This window comes from Bombina bombina, chromosome 4, assembly GCF_027579735.1.
Source record: "Bombina bombina isolate aBomBom1 chromosome 4, aBomBom1.pri, whole genome shotgun sequence".
NCBI classification, from domain to species: domain Eukaryota; kingdom Metazoa; phylum Chordata; class Amphibia; order Anura; family Bombinatoridae; genus Bombina; species Bombina bombina.
The window spans coordinates 528,284,263-528,301,298 of NC_069502.1; the positions used below are offsets into that span (position 1 = coordinate 528,284,263).

At 38.7% G+C, this 17,036-nt stretch overlaps 1 protein-coding gene across 3 annotated transcripts in view; it reads left to right on the plus strand.

Moving 5' to 3' along the window:
• SENP6 (SUMO specific peptidase 6) overlaps nt 1-17,036 on the plus strand; it is a 611,027-nt gene that overhangs the window by 504,521 nt on the left and 89,470 nt on the right. For all 3 annotated transcript variants that reach the window (XM_053710452.1, XM_053710454.1, XM_053710455.1), the window contains one exon: nt 6,562-6,662. In XM_053710452.1, the coding sequence (XP_053566427.1) occupies nt 6,562-6,662 (101 nt within the window). The remainder of the gene's footprint in view (nt 1-6,561; nt 6,663-17,036) is intronic.

A 17,036-nucleotide genomic window follows, 5' to 3' on the forward strand; every position in this document is an offset into this window, starting at 1 on the left:
TTGTGCAATAATATATCTAGCCTCTACATCTATCTCACTGCTCGTGATACTATACGTCAGATCTTTATTAAACAAAATCGCCACCCCGCTTTTTCTACCTACACTGGGGGCTCCTAAAACTTCTCCCACCCATTTTGATTTCAACTTAACCATTTCACTATCTTTTAAGCGGGTTTCTTGGAGGAAAGCAATACTTGGTTTCAATTTACCTAACGTTTTTATGATCAGTTTACGTTTAGCCGGGGAGGAAATACCCCCCACATTCCAAGATAATATCTTAAAATATTTACAAAACTCAATCATAGACCCAAAATTAGAATCCTATCCTCCAGAGCGCAGAGTTGGAGGGGGGGGAGAGAAGGGGAGAGGGGGAGAAAAAAAAAAAAAAAAAAACCCCAAAAAAAAAAAAAAAAAAAGGAAGGGAAGACAAACAGAGTTTTTATATTTCAAGATTTTTCAAATGAGACTTCCTCAAAGAGGAGAAATATGGCTCCATATTGCTCACAACTGATAGATAAAGGTATAAAAGCACACATGGCTTATCCAGCCAGAATTATTGTAGAAAAGGATGGTACAAAGAAAACCTTAAACACTATAGCGGAAGCTAAGGATTTCATAGCTAATCTTGACTCTCTACAGAACTAGAGGGAAACTCTAATAGCAGTAAAAATTAAGATAAAGATTTGTAAGGTTATATGGATTTTATTTTAAAACTGAGATTTTAGTTAAATTGCATGAATATAGTGTTGGAAAATCTGTTGGCGCCCTGCAAATAAATGTTAATAATGAAAAGTATACAAAATAAAGAATGAAAGTATATTGCAATTTTATTTTACATTCCCAGGTTTTAATGTCACAAAAGTCAAATATGTACGTTTTGTATTCTCTTGTGAGCCTTTCATAAACGTATCATTACCAGAAGATGTATTTTACTGTGATTCAGTTCAGTGTTGTCACAGTGATGCATTGCACATATTTAAATCTCTAGACGAGACAAATACTTGGCTGCGTGTAGAGCAAGCGCACGGTATTAGAGCACTTTGTCAGAGAAGCGAGCCATTTAAGGTGCTGAAGTTCATTGTGGATCAAAAGAGAAGAAACTCTTAAAGTATATTGATCTTTCTCTGTTTCTGCAGTCTGAAAGTATAAGCTTGACTTTCACCTAGGGGAAGTAGAGACAAAGATCTGCAGTATTATTAACAAAATGGTTCTGAGAATTGTTGTATAAGGCAAAGTTTGCCATCTAGATTTGAACTGGAGCAGTACATAATCAATGCATTGTGACAGTACCAGAATTCATGAATAATACTGATTAACAGCAACAGAGCTTTCCAAAGAACTAGTTGTCTCACATAAATTATTAGGGATTAATCAGTCTAGCTCTGGGAATCTTATTTAGTTTAATAAAATGGTTGATGTTTTGATGGACAGTATTGCATCAATATAACCATGTTGTCCCGGAGATGCTGATAAAGATAGTTGTCTTTTAGAACTCTAACAAATACAAATATCACCACTGGTAATAGATTATCCAATAAGCAGAAAATAATTTGTTTCACATTAGAAAATGTAAGGTGAAAGGTATAGCCAACGCCTTCTCCAGAGTCAGGTTTTTTTCTCCTTGCATGTTCCATTAGATTGTGTTTGGTACAATCTCCAGTGCCACTATTGCCAAGTTAATCAGTTTGGTTGTAATACTATCTTTGTTCTGACTACTACCAAATCTGTCTGTTTTTCTTTTCTTTTCAATCCTGAGGTCTTTTTCCTATGTTATCTCTGCAAATACTGTAATTGGCATCTCTTCCTAGATTGATCTGTCGCATAGCGTGTTGTACGTGTAAATTTTCCATTATGCATATGAATGAGCGTTGAAAATACTTTTGCCTTTACAGTTGTTAGCATATTCTTGTGTAATCTGCTAATCCTCACAATAAGGACAGCTCTTGGAGTTGGACACAGCTCTGCAAGAGCGACACAAGAGCACTAGTTTATTTTGCATGGGCTAAACCAACTACTATAATACATTTGAAACATCCACTTTAAAGGGACAGTAATGTCAAAATTAAACTTAAATTGATTTGGATAGAGCATGAATTTTTTCAAAGCTTTGTAATTTACCTCTATTATCAATGGGACATAGTTCTTTGGTATCCTTTGTTAAAGAAAAAATCCTTGGTGAGCTCAGTAGCTTCCACATGCCTTTAGTCATCTGACAGCAGTGTTTGCAATATTGTTTATAGCAATGTTATACATAGATTCAAGCACTGCTGCCATAGGCTGCTATAGACACGTGCACTCTCCTAAGCTCCTATTAGCCTACCTAGGTTTACGTTTCAACAGAGGATACCAATTGAACAAAACTATTTGATAATAGAAGTAAATTGGAAAATTGTTTAAAATGGCACGCTCTATCTGAATCATAAAAGTATAAATTTTGCTTTACTGTCCCTTTAAGATAAAAATAAGAATAACCATGACTTTAGTGTTCCTTTTAATTTGAGTGCAAAATACATCTCCAAAGATATCCACCACACCAGGCAAATAAAGCAGAATCAGTGTCCCACTTACTTGTTATCACGTAATAGGTAACATTACATGCAGTGAGGACGTGTTTAGAGGCACATTGCTTGTGTGGCAGGTAGGGATTTATACCAGAACTATTTTTTTGACACCCACACAGAGGGACATGCAGCCCCTTATTTGAAAAAAGAGATTTTGCCCTTCCAGGTGAATAGTCACGTGTCCTAGGTTACAAAAAATGCCATAGGAAGGCAAAATACATTCCTGAGTGAAAGTAATCGCTCAGCAGTGAAGGCGCTAACTACATACAAACTTTACTATTTGCCTAGCTAGTTTGAGATTTGAAGCACTAGAAAATAAAGTTGTTGAGTTTAGTTTGAAGATTGTGCCTACACGTGTTAGCTGTATGATTATATAATGCAGACTGAGTAAGGGAGATAATACTCAAAATGAAAGTTGCATGAGTCCAATTGATTTTTAAATACAAGCATTTTTGCTATATGGTTGTATTAGCAAACATGCATATGTTCTTCAGTAGGCATACCCTGTGCAATCAAATACAAGCAGTATGCCTGCTTATAGAACAGTCAGGTGCTTGTATGACACAAATTGTTATTTCTAACAGTAGATTGAGGGTGCTGTTGCTATTTTGGGGGGGTCATCTAGTCACTAGTAGGTAGGATCATGGGCGTGTTCAGGAGGGGTTAAGGGAAATTCTGTAAATAGGGACAACATGACTGCCTCAGAGCGACCAAGCTCAGAATTAGGGACTGTCCCTCTCAAAAAGGGACTGCTGGAAGTGCATTCATTCACATTTCATTTTTGACTATTATACTATGTCCTTATAAATTTCTCCTCCAGTAGTTTTTCTGATTAAATAACTTCTAGCATTTACTTTCTGACATCAATGAAGTGAGTATATTTTATTCATTCTTATAGCTTTAAATTGTTTGATGCACAATGTGGTTATGCAAAACTTACTTGAATGTAGTAATTATAACCAACAAAATTGATTAAGCATGAGATGACCTGATGCTTATCACACTGTTGATTGATAATGTAAGCATATCTGAACTGATGTGGTTTGGAAGAGACAATGTCAAGGTTAAACTAGCTTTGGTCATATTGATTAAAGGGCCAGTCAGATTGAAAAATGTTTAACATTACATTCTCTAATTTACTTTTATCACCAATTTTCTTTGTTCTCTTGGTATTCTTAGTTGAAAGCTAAACCTTAGAAGGTTCATATGCTAATTTCTAAACCCTTGAAGGGTACCTCTTAGCTCAGGGCATTTTGACAGTTTTTCACCACTAGAGGGTGTTAGTTCATGTGTTTCTTATAGATAACACTGTGCTCACGCACGTGGAGTTAAGTGAGCCAGCTCTGATTGACTAAAATGGATGTCTGTTAAAAGAACTGAAATAAGGGTGCAGTTTGCAGAGGCTTAGATACAACGTAATCAAAGAGGTAAAAAGTGTATTTATATAACTGTGTTGGTTATGTAAAACTAGGAAATGGGTAATAAAGGGATTATCTATATTTTGAAACAATAACAATTCTGGTGTAGACTGTCGCTTTAAGAATTAAAGAGCATTTACTACATTACCCTGCAATACTATACTAATCTTTAACCTATTGGCAGCATTGTTTTTAAGCTACAAATGATTTAGCTTTCAACATAACGAGGGGAACCCTGTCTTTCAAAAAAATTCTCTTAAAGCCCTTTTTCCCTGAGAGCATTAAGAAAGTACCTATGTGGAAGCAGTTAATTGGAAATCACTACACTCTTGTACACCGCACACACAGTAACAACAATGCAGTGGATACAATTGTCAGTACAGCGTAACTGTGTTAAGGGCTCAGGAGTTGCATGTTTAGACTTTTGATTGATGTTAGTTGTTATGGATCTAGAGATTTAAGAAATAAGTAGAGTGTGTTTTTTTTAAAGCATTTCCTTTATGTATTTACACTAAGGGAACTTTAATTGCATACATGTAATTAAGGGACATCAAATTCATTTTTACAATTTTACATTTCACCACTAGAGTTGTGCTTTTGTTTCTCACCAAAATTAATTATCCGTTTCAAAATGCACAGCTTTAATTTAACCCTTTTTTGTGCCAAAAAAGTGTCACATACACCTATATGGAAGGTGCCAGGGTGCTCTCTGATAATCACATATCCATATTAAAGCACTCGCTGGTCATCAGTATAGCTTCAATTTATTGTGATATTTCGAGACACTAGTGGTCCCAAAACGTAATGGTTTTGTCGCTTACTAGGTCTTGAAAACTCCAGTGTCTGCATCTACATTTTGTGTGATAGTAGTCGTTTAATTGGAGGAATTTTGTTAATCTGAAGTTTGGTCCTCATCTTACACATTTCTGAAACACTCTAAGCTGGATGTTAAGGCTGCAGCTGAAAAAGTATTATATGTTGTATTCCCAAATTAATAAATTATGCATCTTTTTCTTAGATTGAGTTCCGACAAATTTTTATCGGTTATTTGTAGAGCGCCAACAGATTCCGCAGCGATATTTCCACTCCCCTGTATCATGTGGCAGCCATCAGCCAATCACAAATGCATATGTGTGTGTATATATATATTTTTTTTTTTTTCCTGTGAATTCTTGCACATGCTCAGTAGGAGCTGGTGACTCAAAAAGTGTAAATATGAAGACTGCAAATCTTGTTAATGGAAGTAAATTGGAAAGTTGTTTAAAATTGCATATTCTATCTCAATCATGAAAGTTTAATTCTGACTTGAGTGTCCTTTTAAGATAGAGCCTGTAATGTTAAAACACCTTTAAAGAAACATGAAACACAAAAAAATTATTTCATGGTTTAGGTAGAACATACAATTTTAAACAACTTTCCAGTTTACTTATATTATCACATTGGCTTCATTCTCTTGGTATCATTTGTTGAAGGAGCAGCAATGCACTACTGGTTTCTAACTGAACACATGGGTCAGCTAATGACAATAGGTATATATATGCAGCCACCAATCAGCAGCTAGAGCCTAGGTTCTAGGTTCTTTGCTGTTCCTTAGCTTTCATAGATAAACCTTTCAGCAAAGGATAATAAGAGAATCAAGCAAATTAAATAGTAGAAGTAAACTGGAAAGTTGTTTAAAATTGTATGCTCTATCTGAATCATGAAGTATTTTTGGGGGGTTTCATGTCCCTTTAAGTTCACTCCTAACTTTCTCTTGTTATCCTTGGTTGGAAAATAATTAGTACATAACCTACACTACTGTGAGCTAGCTGGTGATTGGCAATTACACACATTTGTCTCTTGTCGTTGGCTCACAAGATGTGTTCAGTAGAGCATTGCTGCTCTGCACCTGACTTTAACTGTGTGTTTAATCAAATTGCAGTGGTTAATCACAGTTATATACATAACATATGAGAGCATTTATATCCCTTTAATATCCATATCTTGCCTTCAATCTGATTGTAGCACTAACTAGGCTTCCTCCCTGTAATTTTTTCTGCTAGTAAACAAAAGCTATCCTGTAATCTGTTGTTGACGGATTTTATGTAGGAGGAAGTGGATTTCTGAAGCTCTGTGTTTCCTGTCCTTGCCCCTCTTCCCTCGTGAGGTTTGACCCAAAATATGGAAATTATGATGAGCTAAATTTCTGGTTTTCATATAATTATTTTTAGACTAGGACTAGCTGCGTCCAGAGTGTCTCGTCCAGGTGATAATGACTGCAGGAAACCCTTGTAATTTTAGTGTTTCTATGGTATTGCTGTTTGAAAGTCCCTCTATCTTACAAATAACTACTGTGCATATTCTGCAAACTAAATAATAGCACCTCTGCTGTTTACAATACAGATCAAACATCAGCTCTTTCTCCCTGTAAAAAGTCTGTTTAATATATTCCTTAAATTATTTTCCTACCTCACTTGAATATTTAAATGTAAAATCGCAGATACAGTTCTCTATAGGCTTTGTATTCAGACACAGAACATGATGTGTAGGTGGGTTAAGCTGTATGCTTTCTTGATGTTTTTTTTATTGTGTTTATTCTGCAGATGCTTTGCACAGAATACAAATAAGCTATAGTGATAAACCTGTTGATGGCAAGAAAACCGAAGAGGAATTCATAGATTTTTCAGATGATCCAGATAACCTGGTAAGGAACATTATGAAATATTTTCTCATATTGCAGCTAATCGTAAATAAAATATTTGAGTTTATATTGCACTAAAGTATGTTATATTTTATTGTTAGTACAATAGTGTTCTACAATGCTGCCAATAACCACTTCTTGATGAAAGAAATATAATACATATACACATGATACACAATGGTCGTACATTTAAAGTACATTTAAAGTGAAGGTCAATTTTCATGTGAAAGTGCCCGGTTTTTGATGAAAATTGACATAGCACCGTATTTTAAAAATACTTATTGGATCGCCGTTCTGAAACAATACCCCGCCTGCTTCTTCCTGGTTTACTTACCCAGCAATGACAAAACCGGATTCCTCCAATCACGGCGTTGCCACCGGCAATGATTACACCGGGGGAAGCCGTGATTGGAGGATCCCGGAATCGTCATTGCTGACATATGAAGAGGCTTGCGATGGGCTGGTGAAGGACTGGAGCGGCTTCAAGAAGAAAAGGTAAATATATTTAAAAAAAACTGCTGAAATGTCAATTTTCATGAATGAAAGTGCCCTTGTTTTTAATAGTTTTTTTTAGAAACCGGGCACTTTCACATGAAAATTGACCTTCACTTTAAAATTATTACAAATGTTACTACTCTTCTAGTATCCTGTGAATTTTTTTTATGATAAATGTCATAATTTGTGTAACATTTTTATAAATTTTCAATGATGCAGTCCACAGGGTGTTAAGATGGATAATATGAGACAAGTTATATTTTAAGATTCATTTAAAGGGCTGTTATAGTGGAAAAATTATTTGTTAGATCATGTCATTTTAAAACTAGCAACCCTGAACCCTCTAGGTTCTAGGTTTAAGCACAAAGTAGAAGTACCTCTTGGAACTCCCAGAGCACTGTTGGTACCATGCAGAAACTGCCACTGATCCAATCAGCAGCATTAGACCCACAACCCAGCCGTGTAACTGCCCTGCTGATTGGATTGGCGGAGGTTTCAGCTCAGGAACAGCAGTACTTTTGTGGGGTTAAACACAATTGAGGTGCATGGTCCCTTTAATGTATCAAGCATCTAGTCTTTTATGTTTTGTACATTATGTTTTACAATCTTAATTCAGATAATGTATAAATGCTGTGTGCATAGGTAACAAGTGTCTAAGTATTTTATATAAAGTGTAGCTAAATACTTAGACTCAATAGCCTGCATTTTATCATGCTTAAAAATACATGAACTATGAATGTTTCTTTCATGTAATTAGCAAGAATCCATGAGCTAGTGACGTATGGGATATACATTCCTACCAGGAGGGGCAAAGTTTCCCAAACCTCAAAATGCCTACAAATACACCCCTCACCACACCCACAAATCAGTTTTACAAACTTTGCCTCCTATGGAGGTGGTGAAGTAAGTTTGTGCTAGATTCTACGTTGATATGCGCTCCGCAGCAGGTTGGAGCCCGGTTTTCCTCTCAGCGTGCAGTGAATGTCAGAGGGATGTGAGGAGAGTATTGCCTATTTGAATTCAATGATCTCCTTCTACGGGGTCTATTTCATAGGTTCTCTGTTATCAGTCGTAGAGATTCATCTCTTACCTCCCTTTTCAGATCGACGATATACTCTTATATATATACCATTTCCTCTGCTGATTTTCGTTTCAGTACTGGTTTGGCTTTCTACAAACATGTAGATGATTGTCCTGGGGTAAGTAAGTCTTATTTTCTGTGACACTCTAAGCTATGGTTGGGCACTTTTTTAATAAAGTTCTAAATATATGTATTCAAACATTTATTTGCCTTGACTCAGGATGTTCAACATTCCTTATTTTCAGACAGTCAGTTTCATATTTGGGATAATGCATTTGAATCAATCATTTTTCTTACCTTAAAAATTTGACTTTTTTTTCCCTGTGGGCTGTTAGGCTCGCGGGGGCTGAAAATGCTTCATTTTATTGCGTCATTCTTGGCGCGGACTTTTTTGGCGCAAAAAATCTTTTCTGTTTCCGGCGTCATACGTGTCGCCGGAAGTTGCGTCATTTTTGACGTTCTTTTGCGCCAAAAATGTCGGCGTTCGGACGTGTCTTATTTGGCGCTAAAAAAATATGGGCGTCGCTTTTGTCTCCACATTATTTAAGTCTCATTTTTCTTTGCTTCTGGTTGCTAGAAGCTTGTTCCTTGGCATTTCTTCCCATTCCTGAAACTGTCATTTAAGGAATTTGATCAATTTTGCTTTATATGTTGTTTTTTCTCTTACATATTGCAAGATGTCTCACGTTGCATCTGAGTCAGAAGATACTTCAGGAAAATCGCTGTCTGGTGCTGGAACTACCAAAGCTAAGTGTATCTGCTGTAAACTTTTGGTAGCTGTTCCTCCAACTGTTTGTATTAATTGTCATGACAAACTTGTTAATGCAGATAATATTTCCTTTAGTAATGTACCATTACCTGTTGCAGTTCCTTCAACATCTAATGTTCAGAGTGTTCCTGATAACATAAGAGATTTTGTTTCTGAATCCATCAAGAAGGCTATGTCTGTTATTCCTCCTCCTAGTAAACATAAAAAATCTTTTAAAACTTCTCTTTATACAGATGAATTTTTAAATGAACATCATCATTCTGATTCTAATGACTCTTCTGGTTCAGAGGATTCTGTCTCAGAGGTTGATGCTGATAAATCTTCATATTTATTTAAAATGGAATTTATTCGTTCTTTACTTAAAGAAGTACTAATTGCTTTAGAAATTGAGGATTCTGGTCCTCTTGATACTAAATCTAAACGTTTAGATAAGGTCTTTAAATCTCCTGTGGTTATTCCAGAAGTTTTTCCTGTTCCTGGTGCTATTTCTGAAGTAATTTCCAGAGAATGGAATAATTTGGGTAATTCATTTACTCCTTCTAAACGTTTTAAGCAATTATATCCTGTGCCGTCTGACAGATTAGAATTTTGGGACAAAATCCCTAAAGTTGATGGGGCTATTTCTACCCTTGCTAAACGTACTACTATTCCTACGTCAGATGGTACTTCGTTTAAGGATCCTTTAGATAGGAAAATTGAATCCTTTCTAAGAAAAGCTTATCTGTGTTCAGGTAATCTTCTTAGACCTGCTATATCATTGGCTGATGTTGCTGCAGCTTCAACTTTTTGGTTAGAAACTTTAGCGCAACAAGTAACAGATCATGATTCTCATAATATTATTATTCTTCTTCAACATGCTAATAATTTTATCTGTGATGCCATTTTTGATATTATCAGAGTTGATGTCAGGTTTATGTCTCTAGCTATTTTAGCTAGAAGAGCTTTATGGCTTAAAACTTGGAATGCTGATATGTCTTCTAAATCGACTCTACTTTCCATTTCTTTCCAGGGTAACGCTTGATTCTTGGTCAAAGAGGTTTCTCTGACTCTGTGATTAATACTATGTTACAGGCTCGTAAATCTGTATCTAGAGAGATATATTATAGAGTCTGGAAGACTTATATTTCTTGGTGTCTTTCTCATCATTTTTCTTGGCATTCTTTTAGAATTCCGAGAATTTTACAGTTTCTTCAGGATGGTTTAGATAAAGGTTTGTCCGCAAGTTCTTTGAAAGGACAAATCTCTGCTCTTTCTGTTCTTTTTCACAGAAAGATTGCTAATCTTCCTGATATTCATTGTTTTGTACAAGCTTTGGTTCGTATAAAACCTGTCATTAAGTCAATTTCTCCTCCTTGGAGTTTGAATTTGGTTCTGGGGGCTCTTCAAGCTCCTCCTTTTGAACCCATGCATTCATTGGACATTAAATTACTTTCTTGGAAAGTTTTGTTCCTTTTGGCGATCTCTTCTGCCAGAAGAGTCTCTGAATTATCTGCTCTTTCTTGTGAGTCTCCTTTTCTGATTTTTCATCAGGATAAGGCGGTGTTGCGAACTTCTTTTGAATTTTTACCTAAGGTTGTGAATTCCAACAACATTAGTAGAGAAATTGTGGTTCCCTCATTATGTCCTAATCCTAAGAATTCTAAGGAGAAATCGTTGCATTCTTTGGATGTTGTTAGAGCTTTGAAATATTATGTTGAAGCTACTAAGTCTTTCCGAAAGACTTCTAGTCTATTTGTTATCTTTTCCGGTTCTAGAAAAGGCCAGAAAGCTTCTGCCATTTCTTTGGCATCTTGGTTGAAATCTCTAATTCATCATGCCTATGTCGAGTCGGGTAAAACTCCACCTCAAAGGATTACAGCTCATTCTACTAGGTCAGTTTCTACTTCCTGGGCGTTTAGGAATGAAGCTTCGGTTGATCAGATTTGCAAAGCAGCAACTTGGTCCTCTTTGCATACTTTTACTAAATTCTACCATTTTGATGTATTTTCTTCTTCTGAAGCAGTTTTTGGTAGAAAAGTACTTCAGGCAGCGGTTTCAGTTTGAATCTTCTGTTTATGTTTTTCATTAAACTTTATTTTGGGTGTGGATTATTTTCAGCAGGAATTGGCTGTCTTTATTTTATCCCTCCCTCTCTAGTGACTCTTGCGTGGAAAGATCCACATCTTGGGTAGTCATTATCCCATACGTCACTAGCTCATGGACTCTTGCTAATTACATGAAAGAAAACATAATTTATGTAAGAACTTACCTGATAAATTCATTTCTTTCATATTAGCAAGAGTCCATGAGGCCTGCCCTTTTTTGTGGTGGTTATGATTTTTTTTGTATAAAGCACAATTATTCCAATTCTTTATTTTATATGCTTTCGCACTTTTTTCTTATCACCCCACTTCTTGGCTATTCGTTAAACTGATTTGTGGGTGTGGTGAGGGGTGTATTTGTAGGCATTTTGAGGTTTGGGAAACTTTGCCCCTCCTGGTAGGAATGTATATCCCATACGTCACTAGCTCATGGACTCTTGCCAATATGAAAGAAATGAATTTATCAGGTAAGTTCTTACATAAATTATGTTTTTGTAGAATGTAATATTTGTTGTAGCACAAGTATCACTTTGCATATAATATGATGCCATTCCTCAGTTTCTTAGTGGGATACTGTTCTGGTAAAAATTCTGTTATACAGAGCAGACTGTTTTCTTCTTAAACGGGAAGAGTCCACAGCTGCATTCATTACTTTTGGGAAATACAGAACCTGGCCACCAGGAAGAGGCAAAGACACCCCAGCCAAGGGCTTAAATACCTCCCCCACTTCCCTCATACCCCAGTCATTCTTTGCCTCTCGTCACACGAGGTTGGCAGAGAAGTGTCAGAAGTTTGAGAGAGTCTCTTATGGAGGGTAGTACTCTTCGCAGTGGGACTGGAGTTTTAAGTAATCCTATCAGCCTCTCAGTGAGAGCATGGATGAAAGTTAGTCTGGAGATGCAGGGAGAGTTTTCCTGCGAACCCATCCTGACTCATAACTGCTCCTTGGTAATCAGCGTTGTCACACTTGAAGTGCCGTGTTCCTGTTCCATGGCGTAGATTCCGGTAAGATCGTTTTATTTTATTTTGATATGTGAATGTAATGTTAACCAAAGAAGGTAGGGTCCCAGTGGGACTCCTTTTATCTTAATAAGGAATCATGGGTTAATATCTCCTGAGGGGGGTTATTGTACAGGGGGGGCTTTAATCATATTTGTTGATCTGGCGAGGGATGATTTTGCTTTCCGTTATAGGCTGGCACGTCTTCGTGTTCTTTTAATACAGGTTTTGGCAATGTTGGAGGATCCCAGTCCGAGTGTGCCTAGGGATCCGAGGCCTTACATGCTGGATGGCAAATTGGATACAACGTTTGGGGATGAAGCCAATCTCCTTAACGTCTCCATTTTATTTTTTATTTTATTTTTTTCTTTATGTTCCAGTTCTGAGCTTTGGTGACTGGGGCCTCTGATCGGCTGGTCCCTTTGGCGTCCTCATTCACCTTGGGCGTTCACCCGATGGGTGTTGCCTTCATTTTATTTTTGATCCAGATGGATGTGTTTAATTTGTTTTTTCTTAAGCTCATGTCTGTTAGATTTTCGTTTTTTGAGATCGTTCTTCTCTGGAACCGATACTTGCGATTTTGTGGTCGCGTGGGAACTTCCATGGAAGTTGCACACTTTTTGAATAATAGAATTATGTTTTCTTGTTCATTTATCGATCCTTCGGGTCAAATTTTCTTGGACCTTGGGCATTTCTGGAGTGTCCTTATACCAGGCAGGTACTGGTCGGACACTTTTTACCTGTTACGTGGGTTCATGTTACCCTCGTGGTGCTGATTTAATCCTGTCGGATTCTGAATGTCACTTGGCCTATTGCAATGGACTCCGGGCTCGGATCCTATCGAAGTATGAGGCCTACTCGCCTGGGATATGGATCTGTTTTTTTGCAGACGTCTATCATGGTTCTTAGGTCCATAATTTCCATTCCTTTGGAGTTGGGAGATGTGAGTAACCTATGTGGTCTGGTGTTCCGGACTATATTGCGACTTAACTCGAATTGCTTGCGGAGGCTGACTCTTTACCCTATTAAACATTTTCTTAAGGTGGCGGAGTCTCCTTCCTTCACGCCTTAGGTGGATCATCTGGTCTGGAAGCGTGGGCATGTCTTTCTTCCTCTGCTCAGAGTTGTGTCACTCTAGGAGGTGGTGTGCAGGGGTTTCCTGCCTTCTGTATGGAACTGTGAGGCTCCAGCCTTTAACCTGTTATAGAGATTACTTTTTGGAAGAGCGATCCTTCAGTGATCTCTGGCTGTTGTCTCTTCCATATTATACCCTTGGTCTAACCACGGTCTCGACGTTAGTTTGTTTCTCCGTCCTCGTTGCAACTCTAGCCTTGGGGCTTAACAGTAAAGAATTAAGGTCGGTTACAGACGGTTGCCCTTCTGGGGTCAGGTAGTTGACCATTTATCCTCGATGTTCCGTTATGGCTTTGTGGAGGGTGCCTTACGTCAATCAATGTCCAGGGTTCTCATTCACCTTCGGTTGTTGGTGCTACCTTGCCAGTGTGTGTAACACGTGTTGACGCTTGTCTACGAGATTTCCTTGCAATCCAAGTGCACTGTGTGCCGATTTCTTAAACGGTTCAGGAGCTCTTTCAGACTCTTGGGTTTGAGGCTGTTGATAGATCGCCAAGTCTACAGACTTTAGATGGTGCACTCCTAATCATAGGAGGCAGCTTAGGGTTCCTCTGGAAGTTAGATCTTTTTTTTTATCAATTCTGTTTTTTGAGGACCCTGGCCTAGGTCCATGTCTTTCCTTAGCTGGGTGTGGACGGTTCGGTCTCACCTTAGGTGTTTGTGGTCCTGTGTGCTTCTCTCAGAGGAGGGTGGGGCTCTTTTTCATGGGAGATGCCTATCTGCCTGTTGCTTAGGCTCTAGGTATTTCTGACGGATCCCTACTGGTCTTCTGGCGCATTTGATGTTCCTGTAGACTCCAGGTGTCTTTCAACTGGGTTGGTTATATGGCCGAGGGGTCTCGCCTCTATGGTAGGGTGGTTTTCCATTGTTTTCATTTCCTTCTCTTCTAGAGCAGTGGTTCGGTTCTCCTGGTCAGAGTTTTATTAGTATCTGATTGTGTCCCACGATGGCTTAGTGGTAAACTGTTTCCTTGAAAGCTGAAGCTTAAGAGTTCAAATCCAGCTATGGCTATGTACTCTTCATAATGCAAGTCCTACAAATATCCTTGCCTAAAGTAGCTTTATATGGCGGCCTGTGGGTCCTTGTTTTTCCTGCCTTGTAAGTGTCTTTTCCCTTCTTGCGTTTTCAGAATCGTGGAAAGGGAGATGCAATGTAGTGACTGGTTCCACCGTTCCTGCAGCGGGAGGCTGAGGGTTTGAACCCCGTTGGGGCTTCTGCTAAATGTTGGGGGTCTGAGGGCCCTCTTCCCTGGTGTAGGTTGCTTTTTGGGGAAGACAGCAGTTTAGGAGGTCTCGGACCCGTGCACAATTCCTATCCTGAATCACGGTAGCATGCCATTTGTAGTAGCGGTCAGAGGTCTACTCGGGGGCTTTGTTCATTGTTGACCCTTCCTTTTTCTTCCAGGGGTCTGGGACTCTTGACTTCAGTCTTTGACTAGTCTTTGGGCTGGGTCAGTTACCCTGGAGGGAAGCTCAGGGATCGGTTATCTGTGTAGGTTGACTGTTTTCTTCAAGAATCTGTCCTCCCCTTTGGTGGGAAGACCGTTGATGTCCTCCTCTGTTCTACTGGCATCTGGTACTACTAGGAGGGGACGCTCATGGAGCCTGGTATTCGGAGGGCTGTGAGCATTTGGAAGGTTACCAGTTTGAAACCAGCTACAGCTATTTGCACTTTGAATATGTGCTAGCAGGCTTTAAAACTCCTTTCGGTGGTTTGGGATTCGCAATGGTTGAGTCAGCTTTCCTACCTGGAAGCTGGTCATTGAGAGTTCCTGTTCAGACGGTTTGGTGTACTCTTGGAAGAGCTCTTTACTAACTGCTGGGATAGTTATCCTATTTCTGCTGTCTCTGCTTGTCTAGCCAGCAGGGAACTCGTGTTTTTCTGGAGTACCTTATGGTATGGTACTAAGTCAGGAAAATGAGGGTCCCTCAAGTCCTTTTTGGGACGTGTTTCCCTGTGTATGGATCTCTTTTTTATTAGGTCCTTATGTTTCTAGGGAGTTCGCCTTCCTGGACGTTACTATTGTAAGACAACCATGGGTTGTTTTATGTTTGTTGAGTCGTGTGGAACGATCCTTTGGTTTTTTCCTGGGAATGTGTTCTCCCCTTTGGGGGCAGATAGCGGTCCTTGTTTTGCGGCCAGGTACCTTTTATGGGAGTCGTGTACCGCGGGGCTGACTTCTCAGAAGCTGTTTGGGCTCGACAGCCTCTGGGACTGAGTGGTCTCTAGTTCGGCTTTGCTGGCGGTGTAACTAATGTGCAGTTACCTGGGCTTCGGGTTTTCACCTATGTCGTCTATATTTTTATAGGGTGTCGGGTAATTCAGGCTGTGGTGCCTTTCGAATGGGCCGCCTTTTGTACCCACCCGTTGTTTGCATTCAGTGTCCTCTAGCTTGGGTATTGTTTTGCCAAAAGTAATGAATGCAGCTGTGGACTCTTCCCATTTAAGAAGAAAAACATAAATTATGCTTACCTGATCATTTTCTTTTCTTCTGACAGCTCCCGCCCGTGTTTTGTTTATGAGGTGGCAGTAATTTTTTGTTCTTCTGGCACCTTTCTCTTGTTAAGTGTAGTCAGTCCACGGGTCATCCATTACTTATGGGATTATATCTCTCCCCAACAGGAAGTTGCAAGAGGATCACCCAAGCAGAGCTGCTATATAGCTCCTCCCCTCACATGTCATACCCAGTCATTCTCTTGCAAGTCTCAACAAAGGAGGTTGTGAGAGGAGACAGGAGTTTTTTACTTAATTCTTCAATCAAAAGTTTGTTATTTTAAAATGGCACCGGAGTGTGCTGTTTTTTTCTCTCAGACAGTATTTAGAAGAAGAAGATCTGCCTGCGTTTTCTATGATCTTAGCAGACGTAACTAAGATCCACTGGCTGTTCTCGCGCAGGGGTAACTTCAGAAAGGGGAATAGCATGCGGGGTCCTCCGCAAATGAGGTATGTGCAGTATAATATTTTCTAGGAATGGAATAGACTAAGAAAACACTGCCGTTACCCATATGATGTAAGTACAGCCTTTAATGCAGTAGTAGCGACTGGTATCAGGCTGTTAAATGTATGCGCAGTTCAGTTATTTTCTAGGGACTAGAATTTGACTGAAAAAATACTGTTAATACTGAAATAAATGTATAAGCCTTAACTGCAGTAGAAGCGACTGGTAGCAGGCTTAGTGATAACTTTACATAACACTGAAAAAGTTGTTTTTAAAACGTTTACTGGCATGTTATTCGTTTTGTGAAGTACTTTGGTGATAAATCTTTTTGGGCATGATTTTTTTCCACATGGCTAACGTTTATTTCTGCATAGAAACCGTTGTAACAGGTCTCCCACTGTTGTAATATGAGTGGGAGGGGCCTTTTTTAGTGCCTTGTTGCGCAGATAAAATTCTAGCACAGTCTTCCTGCCTTTTCCTCCTTGATCCAGGACGTCTCCAGAGAGCTCAGGGGTCTTCAAAATTCAATTTTGAGGGAGGTAATCAGTCACAGCAGACCTGTGACAGTGTGTTTGACTGTGAGAAAAACGTTAAATCTAAAATTGATTATCCGGTTGTGGGTATTGAGGGGTTAATCATCCGTTTTCTAGTGGGTGCAATCCTCTGCTAAATTCATACATTTATTGTTAAAATTGTTGGCTATAACTGAATTAGTTCATTGTTATTTCAACTGTGACAGTTTTTTTGTGTTTTTAAAAGCGCTGCTGCGTTTTTTCATATTGCTTGTAAATTCACTGAGTTTTTTTTTTTTTTTTCCAAGCTTGCTACCCTTCATTGCTAGTCTGTTAAACATGTCTGATACAGATGAATCTACTTGTTC